We start from the raw sequence: 24,801 nt of genomic DNA on the forward strand, positions 1-24,801 counted from the left end.
GAAGAATTTGGAGCTAATCCTCCTTTTTTATTGTCCCATTTACTCTCTGTAAAACCTAAAATCATCAGCCTAGAGGTCAAATAAAAATGAGCTGCATAATAGGAAATCAAATAGTATTCCTCTTTCGCTATGTGGTAGGTCACTACGGACGTTTTTTTAGATTCTGTTGACTATTTTTTTCATACGGTGTCGATCTGGAAATGTTTGCCTCGGTGTGGGCGTGTGGCACCGAATGGAGATGTTGACATGCGAAGTTTAACATTCTTCATTCTCTAGCGCAGGGGTCACCAACGCAGTGCCCGCGGGCACCAGGTCGCCCGTAAGGACCAGATGAGTCGCCCGCTGGCCTGTTCTAAAAATAGCTTAAATAGCAGCACTTACCAGTGAGCTGCCTCTATTTTTTTTATTTTTTTTATTTACTAGCAAGCTGGTCTCGCTTTGCTGGACATTTTTAATTCTAAGAGAGACAAAACTCAAATAAAATTTGAAAATCCAAGAAAATATTTTTAAAGACTTGGTCTTCACTTGTTTAAAGAAATTCATTCATTTTTTTTTACTTTGCTTCTTATGACTTTCAGAAAGACAATTTTAGAGAAAAAATACAACCTTAAAAATGATTTTAGGATTTTTAAACACTTACACCTTATTATCTTTTAAATTCCTTCCTCTTCTTTCCTGACAATTTAAATCAATGTTCAAGTAAATTTTTTTTTTTTAATATAAAGAATAATAAATCAATTTTAATTTTATTCTTCATCTTAGCTTCTGTTTTTTCGACGAAGAATATTTGTAAAATATTTCTTCAAATTTATGATTAAAATAAATAAAAAATATTCCGGCATGTCTAGAAAATCTGTAGAATCAGATTTATTTCAAAGTCTTTTGAATTTCTTTAAAAAATGTTGTTCTGGAAAATCTAGAAGAAATAATTATTTGTCTTTGTTAGAAATATAGCTTGGTCCAATTTGTTATATATTCTAACAAAGTGCAGATTGGATTTTAACCTATTTAAAACATGTCATCAAAATTCTAAAATTAATCTCAATCAGGAAAAATTACTAATGATGTTCCATAAATTATTTTTTAAATCTTTTCAAAAAGATTCGCATTAGCTATTTTTTCTCTTCTTTTTTTCGGTAGAATGTTGAATTTTAAAGAGTCGAAATTGAAGATAAACTATGTTTCAAAATTTAATTTTCATTTTTTTCGTGTTTTCTCCTCTTAAACTGTTCAATTAATTGTTTTTTTCATCATTTATTCTCTACCAAAAACCTTCCGTAAAAGGAAGAAAAAAAAGTATGACGGAATAATGGACAGAAATACAATTTATTTAAGTGTGTATTAAACTTCACATTAATCAGTACCCAAGAATAGCTCTTGGTTTCAAAAAGGTTGGTGACCCCTGGTCTAGCGGGTGACTTTTCAAATGATGCTACACATTAGCAGTGATGCTACTTTTTATAGCAACACTTCAGCACCACACTTGACAAATTACGGTTGTCTGTTCGACATATTCCCACTTGACGACAAACCACCTCCACCTGCTGTTTTTCTAGGGAATTAATTCTTCCTTCATTCGCACCTTCTGTCTCTCGTCTTACCACTCGCATGGCTCCGCTAGCATCACAGCTAACGTTACCCATGCTGCTACCTCTGCTCCGCGAGGGCGTATACGTATGTGACGTGACAATATGTGACGTATGTAAGAAAGTGCGCTTGTCTGTGAGAAGGAGAGACAGGAAAGAGCGAGGAGAGCCTGTAATGTAATGCCCGCAGCTAAAAGCAACTGCGTGAGAACGTATACTCCAATATCACCATATAGTCATTTTCTATATCGCACAGAGACAAACCCACGATATATCGTGTATATCGATATATAGCCCAGCCCTAGTTCCAACAGGACAATGACCCCAAACACACCCAAAGTGGTAAAGGAATGGCTAAATAATGCTATAATGAAGGTTTTAGAATGGCCTTCCCAAAGTCCTGACTTAAAGATGTGGACAATGCTGAAGAAACAAGTCCATGTCAGAAAACCATCAATCAATGTTTACTTATATAGCCCTAAATCACTAGTGTCTCAAAGGGCTGCACAGACCACCACGACATCCTCGGTAGGCCCACATAAGGGCAAGGAAAACTCACACCCAGTGGGACATTGGTGACAATAATGACCCAGTGGGACGTCGGTGACAATGATGACTATGAGAACCAACAACTTTAGCTGAACTGCACCAATTTTGTCAAGAGGAGTGTTCAAAAATGTAAGCAGAAGCTGGTGGATGGCTACCAAAAGCACCTTATTGCAGTAAAACTTGCCAAAGGACATGTCAATCAATCAATCAATCAATCAATCAATGTTTACTTATATAGCCCTAAATCACTAGTGTCTCAAAGGGCTGCACAAACCACAACACAAACCACTACGACATCCTCGGTAGGCCCACATAAACTCACACCCGTCGGTGACAATGTTGACTATGAGAACCTTGGAGAGGAGGAAAGCAATGGATGTCGAGCGGGTCTAACATAATACTGTGAAAGTTCAATCCATAATGGATCCAACACAGTCGCGAGAGTCCAGTCCAAAGCGGATCCAACACAGCAGCGAGAGTCCCGTTCACAGCGGAGCCAGCAAGAAACCATCCCAAGCGGAGGCGGATCAGCAGCGCAGAGATGTCCCCAGCCGATACACAGGCAAGCAGTACATGGCCACCGGATCGGACCGGACCCCCTCCACAAGGGAGAGTGGGACATAGGAGAAAAAGAAAAGAAACGGCAGATCAACTGGTCTAAAAAGGGAGTCTATTTAAATCAATGTAAGAAAATATTAACATTGCTGTATGTATACTTTTGACCCAGCACATTTGCTCACATTATCAGTAGAGCCATAATAAATTCATTAAAGAAGCAAACTTCATGAATGTTTTTTGTGACCAACAAGTAGGTGCTCCAATCACTGTTATATATGTTAGCAAACTACACAATCAGATGGGCAGTGGCTATACAGTATTATACAAGTCTAAATTTAGTCGAGCTTCAAGTAATAATATTCAAATACTAACATTGTTTGGGTAAGAAAGAATTTGGTTTTATTCTGAATCCAGTGAAACTGATTGGTGGTTTTAGCTGATAGAAAGACTCTCAGGTGTTTATATATGTTTATGTTGAAGTATTTGGCAGATGCTTTTATCCAAAGCGACGTACATAAAAAATACATATAAAACAATCACTGTAAACATGATCATTTAAGGGAAGAATGTAATAGAAAATATCAATACAAAGTGTCAAGACAGCAGCAACAGAGAAACAGTCTATAAGATATTTAGATATCTAATGTATTCGTACATTGTTTATGTAGGATATACGCATGTGTATATATAACCTAATCATATTGTTTCTTTAACGCAAAAATAGCTGAGCGTTTTTTTCCCCTTTCTCTGGGATTATATTCCCAGTTTTGATCTGGGACGTCCGGTCACTTATAGCATGTTTTATTACTGTTAAACAAACTATGAAATAATAAATCATGTGTCCTTTTATCATAGCTACACGTATGACAACAAAGCGCGTGAAAATGAGTGGTATTCATTGAGGTAAAATGAATGAAATGCGCTGAAAGTTCTTTGCTCCTGCCAAGTGAATTGCACTGAGTGGAGCGGATCACCACTCCAAGATGGCGGCCCCGCGTCTCGTCGGCGCCAGTAGGCAGTAGCGCTCCATGCTGCGTACCCATAGAACAGGGGTCAGCAACCCCAAAATGTTGAAAGAGCCATATTGGACCAAAAATACAAAAACAATAGTGTGTCATGAGAAATTAATTGAATTATGAGGACTTAAAGGAAACTAAATGAGTTCAAATATAGCTACAAATGAGGCATAATGATGCAATATGTACATACCGCTAGCCTAAATAGCATGTTAGCATCGATTAGCTTGCAGTCAGGCGGTGACCAAGTATATCTGACTAGCACTCCACATAAGCCAATAACATCAACAAAACTCACCTTTGTGTATCTACGTACAACGTTAAAAGTTTGGTGAAAAAAATGAGACAGAAAAAAAAGTGGCATAAAACATGTCTTTGAAAGTCGGAGAAAGTTATACATGTAAACAAACTATTCTGAGTTCAAGGACTGCCAAAATGAGTAGGACAAAACGGCGCTCACCAAATACTTGAATCAGTGAAGCATGTTTAATACAAACAGTTTGCTTTATAACAATTAGGGAGGTTTGTGTCATGTTTGTCCTCCCAAAGAAACTAAATTAGAACAAAAAAAATGTTTGCCCCTCATCTTTTTCCGTTTGCAGCCGAGTGTGAAGCGACCGGAATGAGAATCAGCACCTCCAAGTCCGAGTCCATGGTTCGTGCCATCTCCGGGTTGGGGAGGAGACCCTGCCCCAAGTGGAGGAGTTCAAGTACCTAGGAGTCTTGTTCACGAGTGAGGGAAGAGTGGATCGTGAGATCGACAGGCGGATCGGTGCGGCGTCTTCAGTAATGCGGACGTTGTACCGATCCGTTGTGGTGAAGAAGGAGCTGAGCCGGAAGGCAAAGCTCTCAATTTACCGGTCGATCTACGTTCCCATCCTCACCTATGGTCATGAGCTTTGGGTCATGACCGAAAGGATAAGATCACGGGTACAAGCGGCCCAAATGAGTTTCCAGGTCTCTCCCTTAGAGATAGGGTGAGAAGCTCTGCCATCCGGGAGGAACTCAAAGTAAAGCCGCTGCTCCTCCACATCGAGAGGAGCCAGATGAGGTGGTTCGGGCATCTGGTCAGGATGCCCCCCGAACGCCTCCCTAGGGAGGTGTTTAGGGCACGTCCAACCGGTAGGAGGCCACGGGGAAGACCCAGGACACGTTGGGAAGACTATGTCTCCCGGCTGGCCTGGGAACGCCTCGGGATCCCCCGGGAAGAGCTAGACGAAGTGGCTGGGGAAAGGGAAGTCTGGGCTTCCCTGCTTAGGCTGCTGCCCCCGCGACCTGACCTCGGATAAGCGGAAGTAGATGGATGGATGGATGGATCTTTTTCCATTTTTCATACATTTTTGAAAAAGCTCCAGAGAGCCACTAGGGCGGCGCTTAAGAGCAGCATGGGGCTCCAGAGCCGAGGGTTGCCGACCCCGGCCTTAGAAGATGTCTATGGGTGTGACAGCAGTCCAGTCCCTGGCTTAAAAACAGTTCCTTAACAAACGGCTCATGACTATGAATCGGTCGTTCACTTGAAAGAGCCTTTTGACTCTATTCGTTCACAAACATCACGTCTCTAAATGTTGTCATTTAGTTTCACAATTAGTAGTCTTTTATAAACTTTGTGAGTATGGGACTGCTTAGGACCCAAAGCCTTGCAGAAAGGTACTCCAGAAACTGCACACAGTTTGAGATGCTTTAATGTCAGCATTCAATTTTCATTTTTGGTTCGCCAGTTTTTGAGACACTCTTCTGTTGCTGCTGTTATGCCAATTATTATATTTTAGTCTGCTGAGTAAAGTCACATTTATTTTATGACTTATTTTTATACAGAACAATAACTACTACTAATTACAAAAATAATACGTCACAATGTTTCCCGTAGAGCAGCAATATATTTGTGACAGTGGGGGGCGGTTTCAATTTGACATTGAATAATTATTTTATTTTGTTTTTTTAAACTCTAAAGTGAAGTGAATTATATTTATATAGCGCTTTTCTCTAGTGACTCAAAGCGCTTTACATCGTGAAACCCAATATCTAAGTTACATTTATACCAGTGTAGGTGGCGCTGGGAGCAGGTGGGTAAAGTGTCTTGCCCAAGGACACAACGGCAGAAACTCGGATGGCGGAAGCGGCATCGAACCTGGAACTCTCAAGTTCTATAGCTCTACCAATCGAGTTATACCGCCCCAAAATTGTTGTACATATTATATTGCTATACATAATTATACATAAACAATGTTGGAATGTAGTTTGGCAGATTTCTTTAAATTTAAAGACGAAAAAACTTGAGGTTGTTTATTGCTAGTCTCCACAATAAAGTTACTGTAACACTAAGCACACCAAGAAAAATACATTGAAATTCATGTGAAGTGCACATACATGTAAGAATCACGTTAAATCAACAATACAGTTTGGCTTAAACTGAAAAAATCCAAATACAACTTACAAGATAAATGTTGACTAGCTTAATGCTAACATACAATGGACGAGCCCTTTGACAGGCTAACGAAAATTAGCATTCTGATGTTATTAACCTATGCAAAGCCTTAACAAATATTATTTAATGGCACACAGTTGACATAAACCAACAAACATTTCTACAAATGGACATATATTCACCAAACTCTGCGGAAACTAACATTAATGCTAACTTTGTATTTTCTATTTTTAAAAACAAATCATGTAGTCAATGTTTTGTGTAACTTAAATCACTGAGACGGTGAAATGTTACCTTCCTGTATGACAAAATGTTAAACAAATTAATAAATACATGTTTTTTTCCCCAAAATCAGACACACTGGCCCCATTTAGAATACTGTACTTCTACTATGGAATAAACCAAATCAATACTTATTGATATTGTTATTGCTGATTTGCAATAGCATCACACATGCATGGTTGTTGTGTTTCTTTGAAATAAAGTGTGTGTGTGAGTGTGTGTGTGTGTGTGTGTGTGTGCGTGCACTGGTGTTTCTTGCTATGGGTGCTGGTGAGCTTGCAATCGTGCATTTCTGAATCATGTTCATCATGTAAAATGTAGACAACTGGCATGCTGCCAGCTGAGATTATTAAAAAAATACTGTTAGTGGAAATCTATTTTAATACCTTGATTGGACTTTTCTATCGTTATGTGTGTTTGCATGTATTGTAATTTTAGCGTTTTTCTGCAGAATATGAATTTGTGGTGTGAGGCTTTGTGCTTGTGGTGTGCTCAGCAGAGGTGACTTTTATTTGGCGTGCAACTAAACCCTGGGTGTGGCTCTGATTGTTCGATCCCCTCCTTTATCCATTTCCCCTGCCCATATATATCCACATATTTTTATTTTACCATCCCTCCCTCCCCCCCCTGTAGGCCAATCAGAAGAGAGATCTGATGGTGGCAGCTCAGGTTCAGGGGCAGGGGCTGGTCCAGGTGAGTTCACCATTTTTGCCAGCGGGTGATTCAGCTGCATCGCCGAAAATTACACAATCAAATGAGTGTCATCTGTGAATTATCACTACTGTGTTGTTTGTTGTCCAGAACGTTGGCATTAACCTTCATGTAAAGCCTGAAGCAACAAATATTTCTGTGCAAAGTTTCTAGACACCCTACAGCAGGGGTCACCAACGCGCGGGCACCAGGTCGCCCGTAAGGACCAGATGAGTCGCCCGCTGGCCTGTTCTAAAAATAGCTCAAATAGCAGCACTTACCAGTGAGCTGCCTCGATTTTTTAAATTGTATTTATTTACTAGCAAGCTGGGCTCTATTTGCTCGACATTTTTAATTGTGAGAGACAAAACTCAAATAGAATTTGAAAATCCAAGAAAATATTTTAAAGACTTGGTCTTCACTTTTTTAAATACATTCATTTATTTTTTTTTACTTTGCTTCTTATAACTTTCAGAAAGACAATTTTAGAGAAAAAATACAACATTTAAAATTATTTTGGGATTTTTAAACACATATACTTTTTTACCTTTTAAATTCCTTCCTCTTCTTTCCTGACAATTTAAATCAATGGAAAAGTATTTTATTTTTTTATTGTAAATAATAATACATACATTTTAATTTAATTCTTCATTTTAGCTTCTGTTTTTTCGACAAAGAATATTTGTGAAATATTTCTTCAAACTCATGATTTAAATTAAAAAAAATTATTCTGGCAAATCTAGAAAATCTGTAGAATCAAATTTAAATCTTATTTCAAAGTCTTTTGAATTTATTTTAAAATTTTTGTTCTTGAAAATCTAGAAGAAATAATGATTTGTCTTTGTTAGAAATATAGCTTGGTCCAATTTGTTATACCGTATTTCTTTGACTTCCCGCCGGGGCGCTAATTAATCTAAAGCCTCTTCCCACTCCTCCGCTTACCAAAGACATGCGGTAAAAGTAAGCATGCGCTAATTATTTTAAAACCTCTTCTCACTCCGGCACTTACCAAAGGTATGCAGTAAAAATTGGAGTGTGATGTAAGCTTAGACCTTAAATCCCACTGAATAGCTCTTAATCTTCTTCACTTTATGTGATTTCAAATTACCGGTATTGAAATCAGCCTCCATTTTGAAAATGATGACAGGGGACGTCACAAGTTTGACCAGGCGGTAATACTAAGCATGCGCTAATTATTTTGGGAAGCGTTGACCCGGCAGTAATTCAAGGCAGGCGCATACTATATGCCCTGTGGCAATTCAAGGAAATACAGTATATTCTAACAAAGTGCAGATTGGATTTTAACCTATTTAAAACATGTCATCAAAATTTAAAAATTTAATCTTAATCAGGAAAAATTACTAATGATGTTCCATAAATAATTTTTTTAATTTTTTCAAATATATTCGAACTAGCTAGTTTTTCTCAATTTTTTTCGGTTGAATTTTGAATTTTAAAGAGTCGAAATTGAAGCTAAACTATGTTTCAAAAATTAATTTTCATTTTTTTCCTGTTTTCTCCTCTTTTAAACCGTTCCATTAAGTGTTTTTTTCATCATTTATTCTGTACAGAAAACCTTCCGTAAAAGTAAAAAAAAATGTATGACGGAATGACGGACAGAAATACCCATTTTTTATACATATAGATTTATTTATTAAAGGTAAATTGAGCAAATTGGCTTTTTCTGGCAAATTTTAAGTGTGTATCAAACTGGTGGCCCTTCGCATTAATCAGTACCCAAGAAGTAGCTCTTGGTTTCAAAAAGGTTGGTGACCCCTGACCTACATGGATCACTCGGGTTACTAAAGTCACATTTTGGGCCCAAAAATGTCTATATTTATTACTACAGTCGTCTCTCACCACACCACACCTCAAATATTGCGGTAAATTCTACTTATTTTGTACTTGATTAAGTGTTGATTGAAGTCTTACTTATTATGTTGGGGCAGTCGATAAAGAGAGTCACCCAGCACGACTTATTTTTCCGAGTTAAAGGTGAACAATGCTAACAACAAGGCGGCTAATCTTAGCGCTATCTTTACCACGACAATCAAGTCGACCAGGTTTTTTCCCAGAAAACTTATGCCCGTGGTTTCAGCACATGGAAACCCAGTTCTAATTTAGAGGAATTACCCAGGATGTGATGCAGTATTTCCAGGTAGTGGTTGTGTTGTAGTGGCTGGGTGACAACTATAGCAATTACGCTTGGAGAATCCTCCAGGCTACCAGTGAGTTCTGTAATCTACAGTAGAACACACTCAAAGCCAATACATCAGGTGTGTGTGAAGGTGATGATATGTCCTTCTTTTAATGTTAAAGGGCTATAATTTAAAAAGTTTATAAACGTTATGTTTTTTTATGCTCTAACAATGAAAATATTTGATTTATTATTGATAATTCTACTTCACGGATTACCATGGTCTGGCCTGGAACCAATTAACCGCGATGAATGAGGGATAACTACATTCAAAGATTACACATAGTTGAGTGTACTGTAATTACTCAGACTTGCATACAGTAGCTGTATAGAAGATACATATTGATATATAGAAGATACATATTGATATATAGAAGATACATATTGATATATAGAAGATACATATTGATGTATAGAAGATACATATCGATGTATTTAGAAGATATATATATTGATGTGTTTAGAAATATATATAGATGTATTTAGAAGCTATATATTGATGTATATAGTAGATATAAATATATATATTGATGTATATAGAAACACTTATATATATATATATATAGATATAGATATAGAAGATACATATTTATTTACAAATCCTGTTTCCTTATGATTTGGGAAATTGTGTTAGATGTAAATATAAACGGAATACAATGATTTGAAAATCATTTTCAACCCATATTCAATTGAATGCACTACAAAGACAAGATATTTGATGTTCAAACTCATAAACTTTATTTTTTTTTTGCAAATAATAATTAACTTAGAATTTCATGGCTGCAACACGTGCCAAAGTAGTTGGGAAAGGGCATGTTCACCACTGTGTTACATCACCTTTTCTTTTAACAACACTTAATAAACATTTGGGAACTGAGGAAACTAATTGTTGAAGCTTTGAAAGTGGAATTCTTTCCCATTCTTGTTTTATGTAGAGCTTCAGTCGTTCAACAGTCCGAGGTCTCCGCTGTCGTATTTTACGCTTCATAATGCGCCACACATTTTCCATGGGAGACAGGTCTGGACTGCAAGCGGGCCCGGAAAGTACCCGCACTCTTTTTTTACAAAGCCACACTGTTGTAACATGTGCTGAATGTGGCTTGGCATTGTCTTGCTGAAATAAGCAGGGGCGTCCATGAAAAAGACGGCGCTTGGATGGCAGCATATGTTGTTCCAAAACCTGTTTTAATGGTGCCTTCACTGATGTGTAAGTTACCCATGCCTCTGGCACTAATGCACCCCCATACCATCACAGATGCTGGCTTTTCAACTTTGCATCGATAACAGTCTGGATCGTTTGCTTCCTCTTTGGTCCGGATGACACAATGTCGAATATTTCCAAAAACAATTTGAAATGTGGACTCGTCAGACCACAGAACACTTTTCCACTTTGCATCTGTCCATCTTAGATGATCTCAGGCCGAGAGAAGCCGGCGGCGTTTCTGGATGTTGTTGATAAATGGCTTTCGCTTTGCATAGTAGAGTTATAACTTGCACTTACAGATGTAGCGACGTACTGTATTTCGTGACAGTGGTTTTCTGAAGTGTTCCTGAGCCCATGTGGTGATATCCTTTAGAGATTGATGTCGGTTTTTGATACAGTGCCTTCTGAGGGATGGAAGGTCACGGTCATTCAATGTTGGTTTCCGGCCATGCCGCTTACGTGGAGTGATTTCTCCAGACTCTCAGAACCTTTTGATGATATTATGGAGCGTAGATGTTTAAATCCCTAAATTTCTTGCAATTGCACTTTGAGAAAGGTTGTTCTTAAACTGTTTGACTATTTGCTCACGCAGTTGTGGACAAAGGGGTGTACCTCGCCCCATCCTTTCTTGTGAAAGACTGAGCATTTTTTGGGAAGCTGTTTTTATACCCAATCATGGCACCCACCTGTTCCCAATTAGCCTGCACACCTGTGGGATGTTCCAAATAAGTGTTTGATGAGCATTCCTCAACTTTATCTGTGTATATTGCCACTTTTTCCAATTTCTTTGTCACGTGTTGCTGGCATCAAATTCTAAAGTTAATGATTTTTTGAAAAAAAAAAATGTTTATCAGTTTGAACATCAAATATGTTGTCTTTGTTGCAACTGAATATGGGTTGAAAATGATTTGCAAATCATTGTATTCTGTTTATATTTACATCTAACACAATTTCCCAACTCATATGGAAACGGGGTTTGTAGTTTGACTGTGTACACTGATGATGGACATACAATATATAAAGTACTATCATTAACTTGTGATCAGCAAGTGTGTGGGAGGAACTTGATTTTATCCACGTTGTATTAAATCGGACTACAATAGAATGGAAAAAATACACGACTCTTTCCCCACGAAGAAGAAATGACTTTACTGAGATATTCAATAATGCCACTAATATATAATTTAGTAAGGTTTTTTTATACACATAAACGTCATTTTATAGCAATTTTAGAGTTGGGACTTAAGTTGTGGTTCTGTTTTTATTCCCAGATAAAATAGCTTTGGAGGGACTGGTGGTGCAGAGAGCAGAGTGCCGGCCTGCTGTTAGTGAAAGTTATATGAAGCTAAAGAGGTGAGTTCTTTATGTCTTCTCCCTAACACTATTTATTAAAAAGTACCTCTGATAGTCACACACACACACACACACACACGAGGTGTGGTGAAATTACTCTCTGCATTTAACCCATTTCCTGGGAGGTGAGTGGAGCGCACGAGAATAATTTTGGTGATTTAACCCCCCCAATTCCAGCCTTTGATGTTTATGTCTACTGCAGGGATCATGTTGTCATGTAAACGTGCATGTAGAATTTCAAATGGAAGAAATGTGTTGTGATTGTATTCCAGGTTACAAATTGAAGAGTCCTCCAAGCCCATCCGGCTTTCGCAGCAGTTGGCCAAAGCAGTCACCAACAACTACAAACCTGTGGCGAACCATGCCTACAATGTAAGAACAGATTGATATTCTCACTGCACACATCATGAACCATGCAAGAAAAGGTGTTGGAATACAATACTCTTTATTTATATTTATATATTGCTGGGATTTCACGTCCCACCCAATAAATACGTGGGGTGGTCAAGCTAGTTGTTCGCAATGGGTTATAGGCGCCTTTCTTTTAGAAAAAAAGCAAAATGCTTGTGTTGTTCTTGGCTTTACGAATCCTACACATCAAGAAAAGGATAAGCGGTTCTTCAGAGTTATTGGAAAGGTAACGTATTTCCTTGAATTGCCAACCGGGGCGCTAATTAATTTAAAACCTTTTTTTCACTCCGGCGTTTACCAAAAGGCATGCGGTAAAGGCAAGCATGCGCTAATTATTTTAAAACCTCTTCTCACTCCGGCACTTACCAAATGCATGCGGTAAATTTAGGCCAGCGCTTATAAATTTGAGTGTGATGTAAGGATACCATCATGAAAAGCACATTTTATAAAAAAAAACATTATTATGGTCTTACTTATAAATTAAGTTCATGCGCAGCTCCTTCTTATCAAAAGCATCGGTAACTTGTTTATAGAAGTCTTCCTTATCTTTCTTCAGTTTTAAAAGTCCCTCTGTCTCGATGGAGATCTTCCTTTATTACCTCCTGCTTCGATTGAAAGTCCAGTTTAGAAAACTGTTTTATCTTAGATATGTAATCCTCCATGTTAAAAGTGCAACCGAGAGGAACAAAATAAAGGATCGCTGCTCACTCTTGCTGCTTGTTGTCACTTCTTCTGCAGCCGAGTAGTCGCAAGAAGGATCACTAGCGCCCTCTACCACCAGGAGGCGGGAGTCATTTAATGACTCATATTTGACACACACAGCTACGGTATATTAATAAAACATAGCTGCTTACTGTTCTTTTTAGCATATTCAATAGCTTGGACCTTAAATCATACTGAATAATTCTTAATCTTCTTCCCTTTTTGCGATTTCAAATGATTGAAATCAGCCTCCTCCATTTTGAAAATGATGACAGGTGAAGTGTCACTAGTGACGTGACGAGTTTGACCCGGCGGAAATTCTAGACATGCACTAATAAAAATAATATTTTGCGAAACGAGTTTGAGCCAGCGGTAATGCTAAGCATGCGCTAATTATTTTGCCAAACGAGTTTGACCCGGCAGTAATTCTAGACAGGCGCATACTATATACCCGGCGGCAATTCAAGGAAATACGGTAATCAAAAACGCGCAAGAGTGCGAGATTTTACGAAACGATGACGAGAAAAGCATGCAGCTCACACTCCAGTCCAAGGGAGCAGAGTAGAAGAATGCACAAGTTTGCAGAACAATTAAAGTCAGGGGTGTCCAAAGTGCTGCCTGCAGCGGTCCCACGTAAAATCTCAAGCCTTGGGACAATAAAAGGACTATTACATAGTCGCGTTAAATCTTTTCACTAGTTTCACTCGTGGAGGTCTGAGAGGCGCAAACACTCAATTTTATTTATACCCCTTTAAAACATTTTTCAAAAAATATTTACAGCTATTTATCCCTTTTTTTTTTTTAGGATGTTCATTTTTTAAAAATGTCCTTGTATAAAAAAGAAGTAAAGCAGCAAGGTCAATACTACTCTCCTACTAAATAAACATTAGATGGTACTAGCAGGTACTGAATGTGGGGTGTGGCCGCATATTTGTATGAAATATGAATGTTACCAAGCTTTATGTGAAGTTATCTGCTTTGTGTGTTAGATGGAGTACGAGAGGAAAAAGAAGGAGGAGGGCAAGCGAGCGAGAGCTGACAAGCAACACGTGTTGGACATGTTGTTTTCTGCTTTTGAGAAGCACCAGTACTACAACATCAAAGACTTGGTGGACATCACCAAACAACCTGTGGTAGGACCAACAACCTCCAACATTATCATGGACCAGGGGAATTCATGTTTTATTTCATGATTTATAAGACTATTGTGTGCATTTAAAGTATTTAACAACCCTCAACACACTTCCTATGCTCTTGAAACACTTCACACACTACGTATTTTAACATGAAAACTTAAATCAAATCTCAATGTACTCAGTGGGACTTTAAAATCAATGTACTCAATGGTAATTTAAAATTAATGTACTCAATGGTACTTTAAAACCAATTTACTCAAAGATAACATTAATATCAGTGTACTCAATGGTGCTTCAAAATCCATGTACTCAGTGGTACTTTAAAATCAATGTTGTTAAAGGTACACAATCATGAAAATATTGTTAGTATTTATCATAAAGGATACTGAAGTCTGATAAATAAATGTGTGTAAGTATTACAATACAACTTGATAAATGAGTGACTCAAAGTATTACAATACAACTTGATGAGTGTATGTAAGTATTACAATACAACTTGATAAATGAGTGTATGTAAGTATTACACTCATTTATCAAGTTGCATTGTAATACTTACATACACTCATCAAGTTGTATTGTAATACGTACATACATACACTCATTTATCAAGTTGCATTGTATGTAAGTATTACAATTCAACTTGATAAATGAGTGTTTGTAAGTATTACAATACAACTTGATAAATGAGTGTATGTAAGTATTACAATACGACTTGATGAGTATATGTAAGTATTACACTCATTTATCAAGTTGCATTGTAATACTTACATACACTCATCAAGTTGTATTGTAATACTTACATACACTCATTTATCAAGTTGAATTGTAATACTTACATTCACTCATTTATCAAGTTGCATTGTAATACTTACATACACTCATCAAGTTGTATTGTAATACTTACATACACTCATGTATCAAGTTGAATTGTATGTAAGTATTACAATTCAACTTGATAAATGAGTGTATGTAAGTATTACAATTCAACTTGATAAATGAGTGTATGTAAGTATTACAATACAACTTAATAAATGAGAGTATGTAAGTATTACAATTCAACTTGATAAATGAGTGTAAGTAATACAATACACCTTGATAAATGAGTGTATGTAAGTATTACAATACAACTTGATAAATGAGTGTATGTAAGTATTACAATACAACTTGATAAATGAGTGTATGTAAGTATTACAATACAACTTAATAAATGAGTGTATGTAAGTATTACTATACAACTTGATAAATGAGTGTATGTAAGTATTACAATACAACTTGATAAATGAGAGTATGTAAGTATTACAATACAACTTGATAAATGAGTGTATGTAAGTATTACTATACAACTTGATAAATGAGTGTATGTAAGTATTACAATACAACTTGATAGATGAGAGTATGTAAGTATTACAATACAACTTGATAAATGAGTGTATGTAAGTATTACTGTACAACTTGATAAATGAGTGTATGTAAGTATTACAATACAACTTGATAAATGAGTGTATGTAAGTATTACAATGCAGCTTGATAAATGAGTGTATGTAAGTATTACAATACAACTTGATAAATGAGAGCATGTATCACAATTCAACTTGATAAATGAGTGTAAGTAATATAATACACCTTGATAAATGAGTGTATGTAAGTATTACAATACAACTTCATAAATGAGTGTATGTAAGTATTACAATACAACTTGATAAATTAGTGTATGTAAGTATTACAATACAACTTCATAAATGAGTGTATGTAAGTATTACAATACAACTTGATAAATTAGTGTATGTAAGTATTACTATACAACTTGATAAATGAGTGTATGTAAGTATTACAATACAACTTTATACATGAGTGTATGTAAGTATTACAATACAACTTTATACATGAGTGTATGTAAGTATTACAATACAACTTGATGAGTGTATGTAAGTATTACACTCATTTATCAAGTTGCATTGTAATACTTACATACACTCATCAAGTTGTATTGTATTACTTACATACACTCAATTATCAAGTTGAATTCGAATACTTACATACACTCATCAAGTTGTATTGTAATACTTACATACACTCATTTATCAAGTTGCATTGTATGTAAGTATTACAATTCAACTTGATAAATGAGTGTATGTAAGTATTACAATACAACTTGATAAATGAGTGTATGTAAGTATTACAATTCAACTTGATAAATGAGTGTATGTAAGTCTTACAATACAACTCCAATCAATCAATCTATGTTTACTTATATAGCCCTAAATCACTAGTGTCTCAAAGGGCTGACTTGATAAATGAGTGTATGTAAGTCTTACAATACAACTTGATAAATGAGTGTATGTAAGTATTACAATACAACTTGATAAATTAGTGTATGTTAAGTATTACAATACAACTTGATGAGTGAATGTAAGTATTACAATTCAACTTGATAAATGAGTGTATGTAAGTATTACAATACAACTTGATAAATTAGTGTATGTAAGTATTACAATACAACTTCATAAATGAGTGTATGTAAGTATTACAATACAACTTGATAAATTAGTGTATGTAAGTATTACTATACAACTTGATAAATGAGTGTATGTAAGTATTACAATACAACTTTATACATGAGTGTATGTAAGTATTACAATACAACTTTATACATGAGTGTATGTAAGTATTACAATACAACTTGATGAGTGTATGTAAGTATTACACTCATTTATCAAGTTGCATTGTAATACTTACATACACTCATCAAGTTGTATTGTAATACTTACATACACTCATTTATCAAGTTGCATTGTAATACTTACATACACTCAAGTTGTATTGTAATACTTACATACACTCATGTATCAAGTTGCATTGTATGTAAGTATTACAATTCAACTTGATACATGAGTGTATGTAAGTATTACAATACAACTTGATAAATGAGTGTATGTAAGTATTACAATACAACTTGATAAATGAGTGTATGTAAGTATTACACTCATTTATCAAGTTGCATTGTAATACTTACATACACTCATCAAGTTGTATTGTATTACTTACATACACTCATGTATCAAGTTGAATTGTAATACTTACATACACTCATTTATCAAGTTGCATTGTAATACTTACATACACTAATCAAGTTGTATTTTAATACTTACATACACTCATGTATCAAGTTGCATTGTATGTAAGTATTACAATTCAACTTGATAAATGAGTGTATGTAAGTATTACAATTCAACTTGATAAATGAGTGTATATAAGTATTACAATACAACTTAATAAATGAGAGTATGTAAGTATTACAATTCAACTTGATAAATGAGTGTAAGTAATATAATACACCTTGATAAATGAGTGTATGTAAGTATTACAATACAACTTGATAAATGAGTGTATGTAAGTATTACAATACAACTTGATAAATGAGTGTATGTTAAGTATTACAATACAACTTGATGAGTGAATGTAAGTATTACAATTCAACTTGATAAATGAGTGTATGTAAGTATTACAATACAACTTGATAAATGAGTGTACGTAAGTATTACAATACAACTTGATAAATGAGTGTAAGTAAGTATTACAATACAACTTGATAAATGAATGTATGTAAGTATTACAATACAACTTCATAAATGAGTGTACGTAAGTATTACAATACAACTTGATAAATGAGTGTATGTAAGTATTACAATACAACTTGATAAATGAGTGTATGTAAGTATTACAATACAACTTGATAAATGAGTGTATGTAAGTATTACATTCATTTATCAAGTTGCATTGTAATACTTACATACACTCATCAAGTTGTATTGTATTACTTACATACACTCATGTATCAAGTTGAATTGTAATACTTACATACACTCATTTATCAAGTTGCATTGTAATACTTACATACACTAATCAAGTTGTATTTTAATACTTACATACACTCATGTATCAAGTTGCATTGTATGTAAGTATTACAATTCAACTTGATAAATGAGTGTATGTAAGTATTACAATTCAACTTGATAAATGAGTGTATATAAGTATTACAATACAACTTAATAAATGAGAGTATGTAAGTATTTCAATTCAACTTGATAAATGAGTGTAAGTAATATAATACACCTTGATAAATGAGTGTATGTAAGTATTACAATACAACTTGATAAATGAGTGTATGTAAGTATTACAATACAACTTGATAAATGAGTGTATGTTAAGTATTACAATACAACTTGATGAGTGAATGTAAGTATTACAATTCAACTTGATAAATGAGTGTATGTAAGTATTACAATACAACTTGATAAATGAGTGTACGTAAGTATTACAATATAACTTGATAAATGAGTGTAAGTAAGTATTACAATACAACTTGATAAATGAATGTATGTAAGTATTACAATACAACTTCATAAATGAGTGTACGTAAGTATTACAATACAACTTGATAAATGAGTGTATGTAAGTATTACAATACAACTTGATAAATGAGTGTATGTAAGTATTACAATACAACTTGATAAATGAGTGTACGTAAGTATTACAATACAACTTGATAAATGAGTGTATGTAAGTATTACAATACAACTTAATAAATGAGAGTATGTAAGTATTTCAATTCAACTTGATAAATGAGTGTAAGTAATATAATACACCTTGATAAATGAGTGTATGTAAGTATTACAATTCAACTTGATAAATGAGTGTATATAAGTATTACAATACAACTTAATAAATGAGAGTATGTAAGTATTTCAATTCAACTTGATAAATGAGTGTAAGTAATATAATACACCTTGATAAATGAGTGTATGTAAGTATTACAATACAACTTGATAAATGAGTGTATGTAAGTATTACAATACAACTTGATAAATGAGTGTATGTTAAGTATTACAATACAACTTGATGAGTGAATGTAAGTATTACAATTCAACTTGATAAATGAGTGTATGTAAGTATTACAATACAACTTGATAAATGAGTGTACGTAAGTATTACAATACAACTTGATAAATGAGTGTAAGTAAGTATTACAATACAACTTGATAAATGAATGTATGTAAGTATTACAATACAACTTCATAAATGAGTGTACGTAAGTATTACAATACAACTTGATAAATGAGTGTATGTAAGTATTACAATACAACTTGATAAATGAGTGTATGTAAGTATTACAATACAACTTGATAAATGAGTGTACGTAAGTATTACAATACAACTTGATAAATGAGTGTATGTAAGTATTACAATACAACTTGATAAATGAGTGTATGTAAGTATTACAATACAACTTGATAAATGAGTGTAAGTATTACAATACAACTTAATAAATGAGTATATGTAAGTATTACAATACAACTTGATAAAAAAGTGTATGTAAGTATTACAATTCAACTTGATAAATGAGTGTAAGTATTACAACTTCATAAATGAGAGTATACAAGTATTATAATACAACTTAATAAATGAGTGTATATAGGTATTACAATACAACTTAATAAATGAGTGTATATATGTATTACAATGCAACTTGATAAATGAGTGTATGTAAGTATTACTATACAACTTGATATATGAGTGTATGTAAGTATTACTATACAACTTGATATATGAGTGTATGTAAATATTGCAATACAACTTGATAAATGAGTTTATGTAAGTATTACAATACAACTTAATAAATTAGTGTATGTAAGTATTACAATACAACTTGATAAATGAGTGTATGTAAGTATTACAATACAACTTGATAAATGAGTGTATGTAAGTATTACAATACAACTTAATAAATGAGTGTATGTAAGTATTATAATACAACTTGATAAATGAGTGTATGTAAGTATTACAATACAACTTGATAAATGAGTGTATGTAAGTATTGCAATACAACTTACTGCCCTGACTGAATGGTATGAGATGCACAGTCAACTTTGTAAATACTGTTCCATGTTTACCTTCATCATCGCCATGGCAACTGATGAAAGTAAAGGAAGTAAGTTTACGAGGTGACTTTTCCAAGACCAAAACACATTTTGTCAGTCAGCTGAAAAAGTTGACTCGATAGGTCGAGTGCTGAGTAAATATGGACTTTTTCCTACAAGCCTGCAATGATCTTGACTTAGTTGCGTCAAGATGTGAATATTTATTTTCTCCTCACAGATTTATTTGAAGGAGATTCTGCGTGACATTGGCATCTACAACGTGAAGGGAACACATAAGAACACCTGGGAGCTAAAGCCCGAGTATCGACATTACCAAGGTGAGGAAAAGACAGATGATTAAAGAAGACTTTACAACATTAAACATCTCATCTGGTTTTGACTTGACTGGACAAGCTGCTTTTTACATTCTTCTCAAGTCTGACCGCCAATCAATCAGAATGTAACATGTTGACATCCAATAATTCATGCACCAGGACCAATAAATGTTTAGTTTGCTGCAGTTTTTCAGCTTTTTATTCCATCTTTTCAACCATTGCTGAAATGTTAGAATAAATCAATACATTTTGATTTCACTTTATTACGGTGAACAATAATATAAACATCACTTTGGGTTTGGCTGCCATTTTTCATAGGCTGACTTCAAAAGGTTTTGTATGTACACACGTCTTATTTCCAGAGGTGGGTAGTAACACGCTACATTTACTCTGTTTCATCTACTTCAGTAACTTTTGGGATAAATTGTTCTTCTAAGAGTAGTTTTAATGCAACATACTTTTACTTTTACTTGAGTATATTTATAGAGAAGAAACACTACTTTTACTCCGCTCCATTTATCCACATTCAGCTCGCTACTCGCTACTGATTATTGATCTATTAATGCACGCTTTGTTTGTTTTGGTTTGTCAGACAGACCCTCAAAGTAGGATCTGTCACATGCCTGCATTTCACCAATCAAATGCAGTCACTGGTGACGTTTGACTCTGTTTCACCAATCAAGCAGAGCCAGGCGGTCACATGATTAACTGCACTTTTTTATAAACTTTCATTTATAAATTTCAACATTTACAAACAGTTGAAAATATTAATCAAAGTAAGTACAAAAACAGTACAAAACAGTATAAAAACCATACAAAACAGCACCAGGGGGTTGTAAATTCAAAGTAACTAAAATAGAATGCCAAAAAATATATATATATAATAAAGAAAGTGCAAAGCCATAGGCTCACTCCATCTCAGTAAATAACTTAAATTTGGATCCATCACATGCCTGCGTTTCACCAATCAAATGCAGTCACTGGTGACATTTGATTCTGTTTCACCAATCAAACAGAGCAAGGTGGTCACATGATTAACTGCACTTTTTTTTTTATAAACCTTTATTTATAAATTTCTACATTTATAAACATGAATGCCAAAAAATATATATATAAAATAAAGAAAGTGCAAAGCCATAGGTTCACTCCATCTCAGTAAATAACTTAAATTTGGAACACAGCATCATCGTTTTCACAGCCTTTTGCTCGTTAGAGGTAGAGTGTTTTAATGTAGAGTTCTAAATCTTTTTTGAAGGCACAAAAAACAGGTCGAGTATTGAGAAACTTACTTTTATGAATATAAAACTTAGCCAATAGTATAATGAGGTTGCAAAGGTAAAATTCGTTTTCAATTTTTTTTCTCAATACAATGTAAAACCAAATATATATTATTTAATATATATTATTGTTTTAGTTGCTTAAGAGATATTCCTGGCTCTGAATTTGTTCATTGCTATTTTTATGTTTTTGTGCATTACTTGTTGCCGTCATCATTAAACCAACAGGTTACTCATCAGTTACTCAGTACTTGAGTAGTTTTTTCACAACATACAGTACTTTTTACTTTTATCCATCCCTCCATCCATTTCTACCGCTTATTCCCTTTGGAGTCGCAGGGGGCGCTGGGGCCTATCTCGGCTACAATCGAGCGGAAGGCAGCTTACACTCTGGACAAGTCGCCACCTCATCGCAGGGCTTTATACTTTTACTCAAGTAAATATTGGGGTGACTACTCCTTACTTTTACTTGACTAATACATCTCTAAAGTAACAGTACTCTTACTTGAGTACAATATCTGGCTACTCTACCCACCTCTGTAGATAGATAGATAGGTTTACTGGCCCCCAGACAGATATTTTTCTCAAAATTTGGGCCCCCGAGTCAAAATAATTGCCCAGGCCTGCTTTTGACTAATCATTGAGGAAATCACCTGAACCTAAATAGGCCATACTCTTTATACACCGACTCTAGCCAAATAAATGTTTCACCTTTGGGCTGTAATGGCAATATCAAACAGAAAGTGAAGCTAAAGTCAGTTTCTTAAGCGCAAAAAATATGACTTAAGTAGCTTTCATTTGCACGTTAATATTATTGACAGTTTAGACATTTTAGCACAACATAATTGTATGTAAATTATAGGGGTGGGCAAATTAATGCGTTAATTACGAGTTAACTCATCAATCTATTAATGCCGACAATTATTTTATCGCACATTTGCGTATGTTGTTTACATGCTTTTATTTTGTTAATGCCTTTTCTTAACAAGATGGCGTCGCCCGGATGGGCTTCGGCTTCGAGGGGCTCTTGGTAAAGATGGAACATTTGGCAAAAATACCGGACAATTCTGCAAATTTCATGGCTGGCTTACAGCGTGGTCACTCCGGGATCACTTACGACCGCCAGACAATTCTGAATGTGGATAGATCGGGCCGTTTTGGACTGAATGAGGCGTGCTTGCTAGACCGGCTAGCTAGCATGGGAATACTTTGCCGGCTACATCCAGCGGCCTGTGAAGCAGCGGAGTATATGTGTTGTCTGTCTATTTATGAATAATGCAGACCAGGAGTGTTGGCTGAGTTCTTAACGTTTGCTTTCAGAGCGTGCATATCACAACATACAAGATGTCGTCATGGCGACACACAACCTATACCGGGCTACCGCGCATGCTCCTCACTCCTGTTGCATGCTGGGTAGGGTAGTTCTTTTTTTCCCTGGCTCATAACATCACAATATAGTACCATGTATATGATGCCTTCAGTTTATCAAAGCACCAAGCAAACAATCGGAAAATTCCCATCATATCAATTCCTAGATATGGTCATAATTATTTTAAGTGCACTACGCAGAATAAACACAACATTATTAATATTGCTACTACGGATAACTTGATCAAAAATTCCCTAAAACAGCCCACTACCTGTAATATAGGTTTTTTAAACATAAGATCCCTGATAAAAAAAAAATTTCTGCTGTTACCTCAGAAATTGCCTGTTCAGATGTTATGATTGTGGCTCAGAGATTTGTATGTAGATTATATTTATTTTCCATAACAAACAGGATAACTTAAATACCCTGGCAGTGGCAATAAGCTTAAATGTTTGTATTTACATTTTTTGAGTTGATTTTCATAAAATATGCTATTTAACTGCTACTGTTTAACAAGGACTGATTTAAATTGTTTAAATGTTTTGGCGCTTTTGTTCATGTGGGAGAATATTCCAATAAAGGTGCACTACACACTACTTTTGAATTCCTTATTGGGCTTTGCGTATACAATGCAGTTAATCGCGATTAATCTGAGAAATAGTGCGATTAACTTAGATTAAAATTTTAAATCGTTGCCCAGCCCTAATAAATTAGCCTTGTGTCAGTTATTTGAGTCACTTATACTGTACATTTGTTTAGTACTTATTTTTGTAATCAACCTGACCAAAGCCTAAGGTTTTTTTGTAAAAGACGATTTCGATTGATTGAAACTTTATTAGTAGATTGCACAGTTCAGTACATATTCCGTACAATTGACCACTAAATGGTAACACCCCAATAAGTTTTTCAACTTGTTTAAGTCGGGGACCACGTTTATCAACTCATGGTAGATCAATTCATGATCATTGTTTAATATCAAGACGAGGCTGTAAACTAAGTAGGATTGATATAATGGTAAAAAAGGTTAAGAAACCCAGCTGTATTATACTGTATTAGTACCACATTGATATATTTCCTAATGATGATAAATGGGTGAGAGGCCTTGTTTTAGTTCACAGAACATTGCCATCATAATAGTAGCACAGAAAAGATGATTTGGGAGTCATGTGGTTGTGGGTCAGGTTTCTGATACTGCATGACAACAAAGCAGATGGACACATAGTCAACACCTGAACTATCTTAGCTGTGACTTGTTCCACCTGAAATAAAACACATAAGTTAGCCTTCAAGCAGGAGTAGGGAACCTATGGCTTTAGAGCCAGATGTGGCTCTTTTGATGACTGCATCTGGCTCTCGGATAAATCTGAGCTGACATTGCTTAACACGATAAGTAATGAATAATTCCGCTGGTAATCACAGTGTTAAAAATAATGTTGAAATTATGAAACATTCTCATGCATTTTAATGCAACCATCCATTTCCTATCGCACCTGTTCAAGAAGTTGCATCAATGGTTAGAAGTATTATATTTATTATTGGTTAACTTTAGAATAACAATGTTATTAAAAAAGAATAAGAGACTTATTTACTCTAAAAATGTTGGTCGTACTTAAAAATGCACGCATTTAGTTGTATTCATCCATTCATTCATTTTCTACCACTTATTCCCTTTGGGGTCGTGGGGGGCGCTGGTGCCTATCTCAGCTATAATACGGCGGAAGGTGGTGTACACCCTGGACAAGTCGCTACCTATATGGCTCTCACGGATATGCATTTTGAAATATCTGGCTTTC

At 35.0% G+C, this 24,801-nt stretch overlaps 1 protein-coding gene across 2 annotated transcripts in view; it reads left to right on the forward strand.

The window, feature by feature from the left end:
- Positions 1–20,547, forward strand: part of LOC133542864 (general transcription factor IIF subunit 2-like) — a 45,258-nt gene extending 24,711 nt beyond the window's left edge. The window contains exons 5-9 of one of the 2 annotated variants that reach the window (XM_061887077.1): positions 7,050–7,109; positions 11,779–11,860; positions 12,133–12,232; positions 13,963–14,106; positions 20,266–20,547. In XM_061887077.1, coding sequence (XP_061743061.1) covers positions 7,050–7,109; positions 11,779–11,860; positions 12,133–12,232; positions 13,963–14,106; positions 20,266–20,388 — 509 coding nt within the window. In that variant the 3' untranslated portion in view covers positions 20,389–20,547. The remainder of the gene's footprint in view (positions 1–7,049; positions 7,110–11,778; positions 11,861–12,132; positions 12,233–13,962; positions 14,107–20,265) is intronic. The other variant, XM_061887078.1, reaches the window with a different exon arrangement.
- The last annotated feature ends 4,254 nt before the right edge of the window (positions 20,548–24,801 follow it).

Source organism: Nerophis ophidion, linkage group LG25 (genome assembly GCF_033978795.1).
Source record: "Nerophis ophidion isolate RoL-2023_Sa linkage group LG25, RoL_Noph_v1.0, whole genome shotgun sequence".
Classification (NCBI taxonomy): domain Eukaryota; kingdom Metazoa; phylum Chordata; class Actinopteri; order Syngnathiformes; family Syngnathidae; genus Nerophis; species Nerophis ophidion.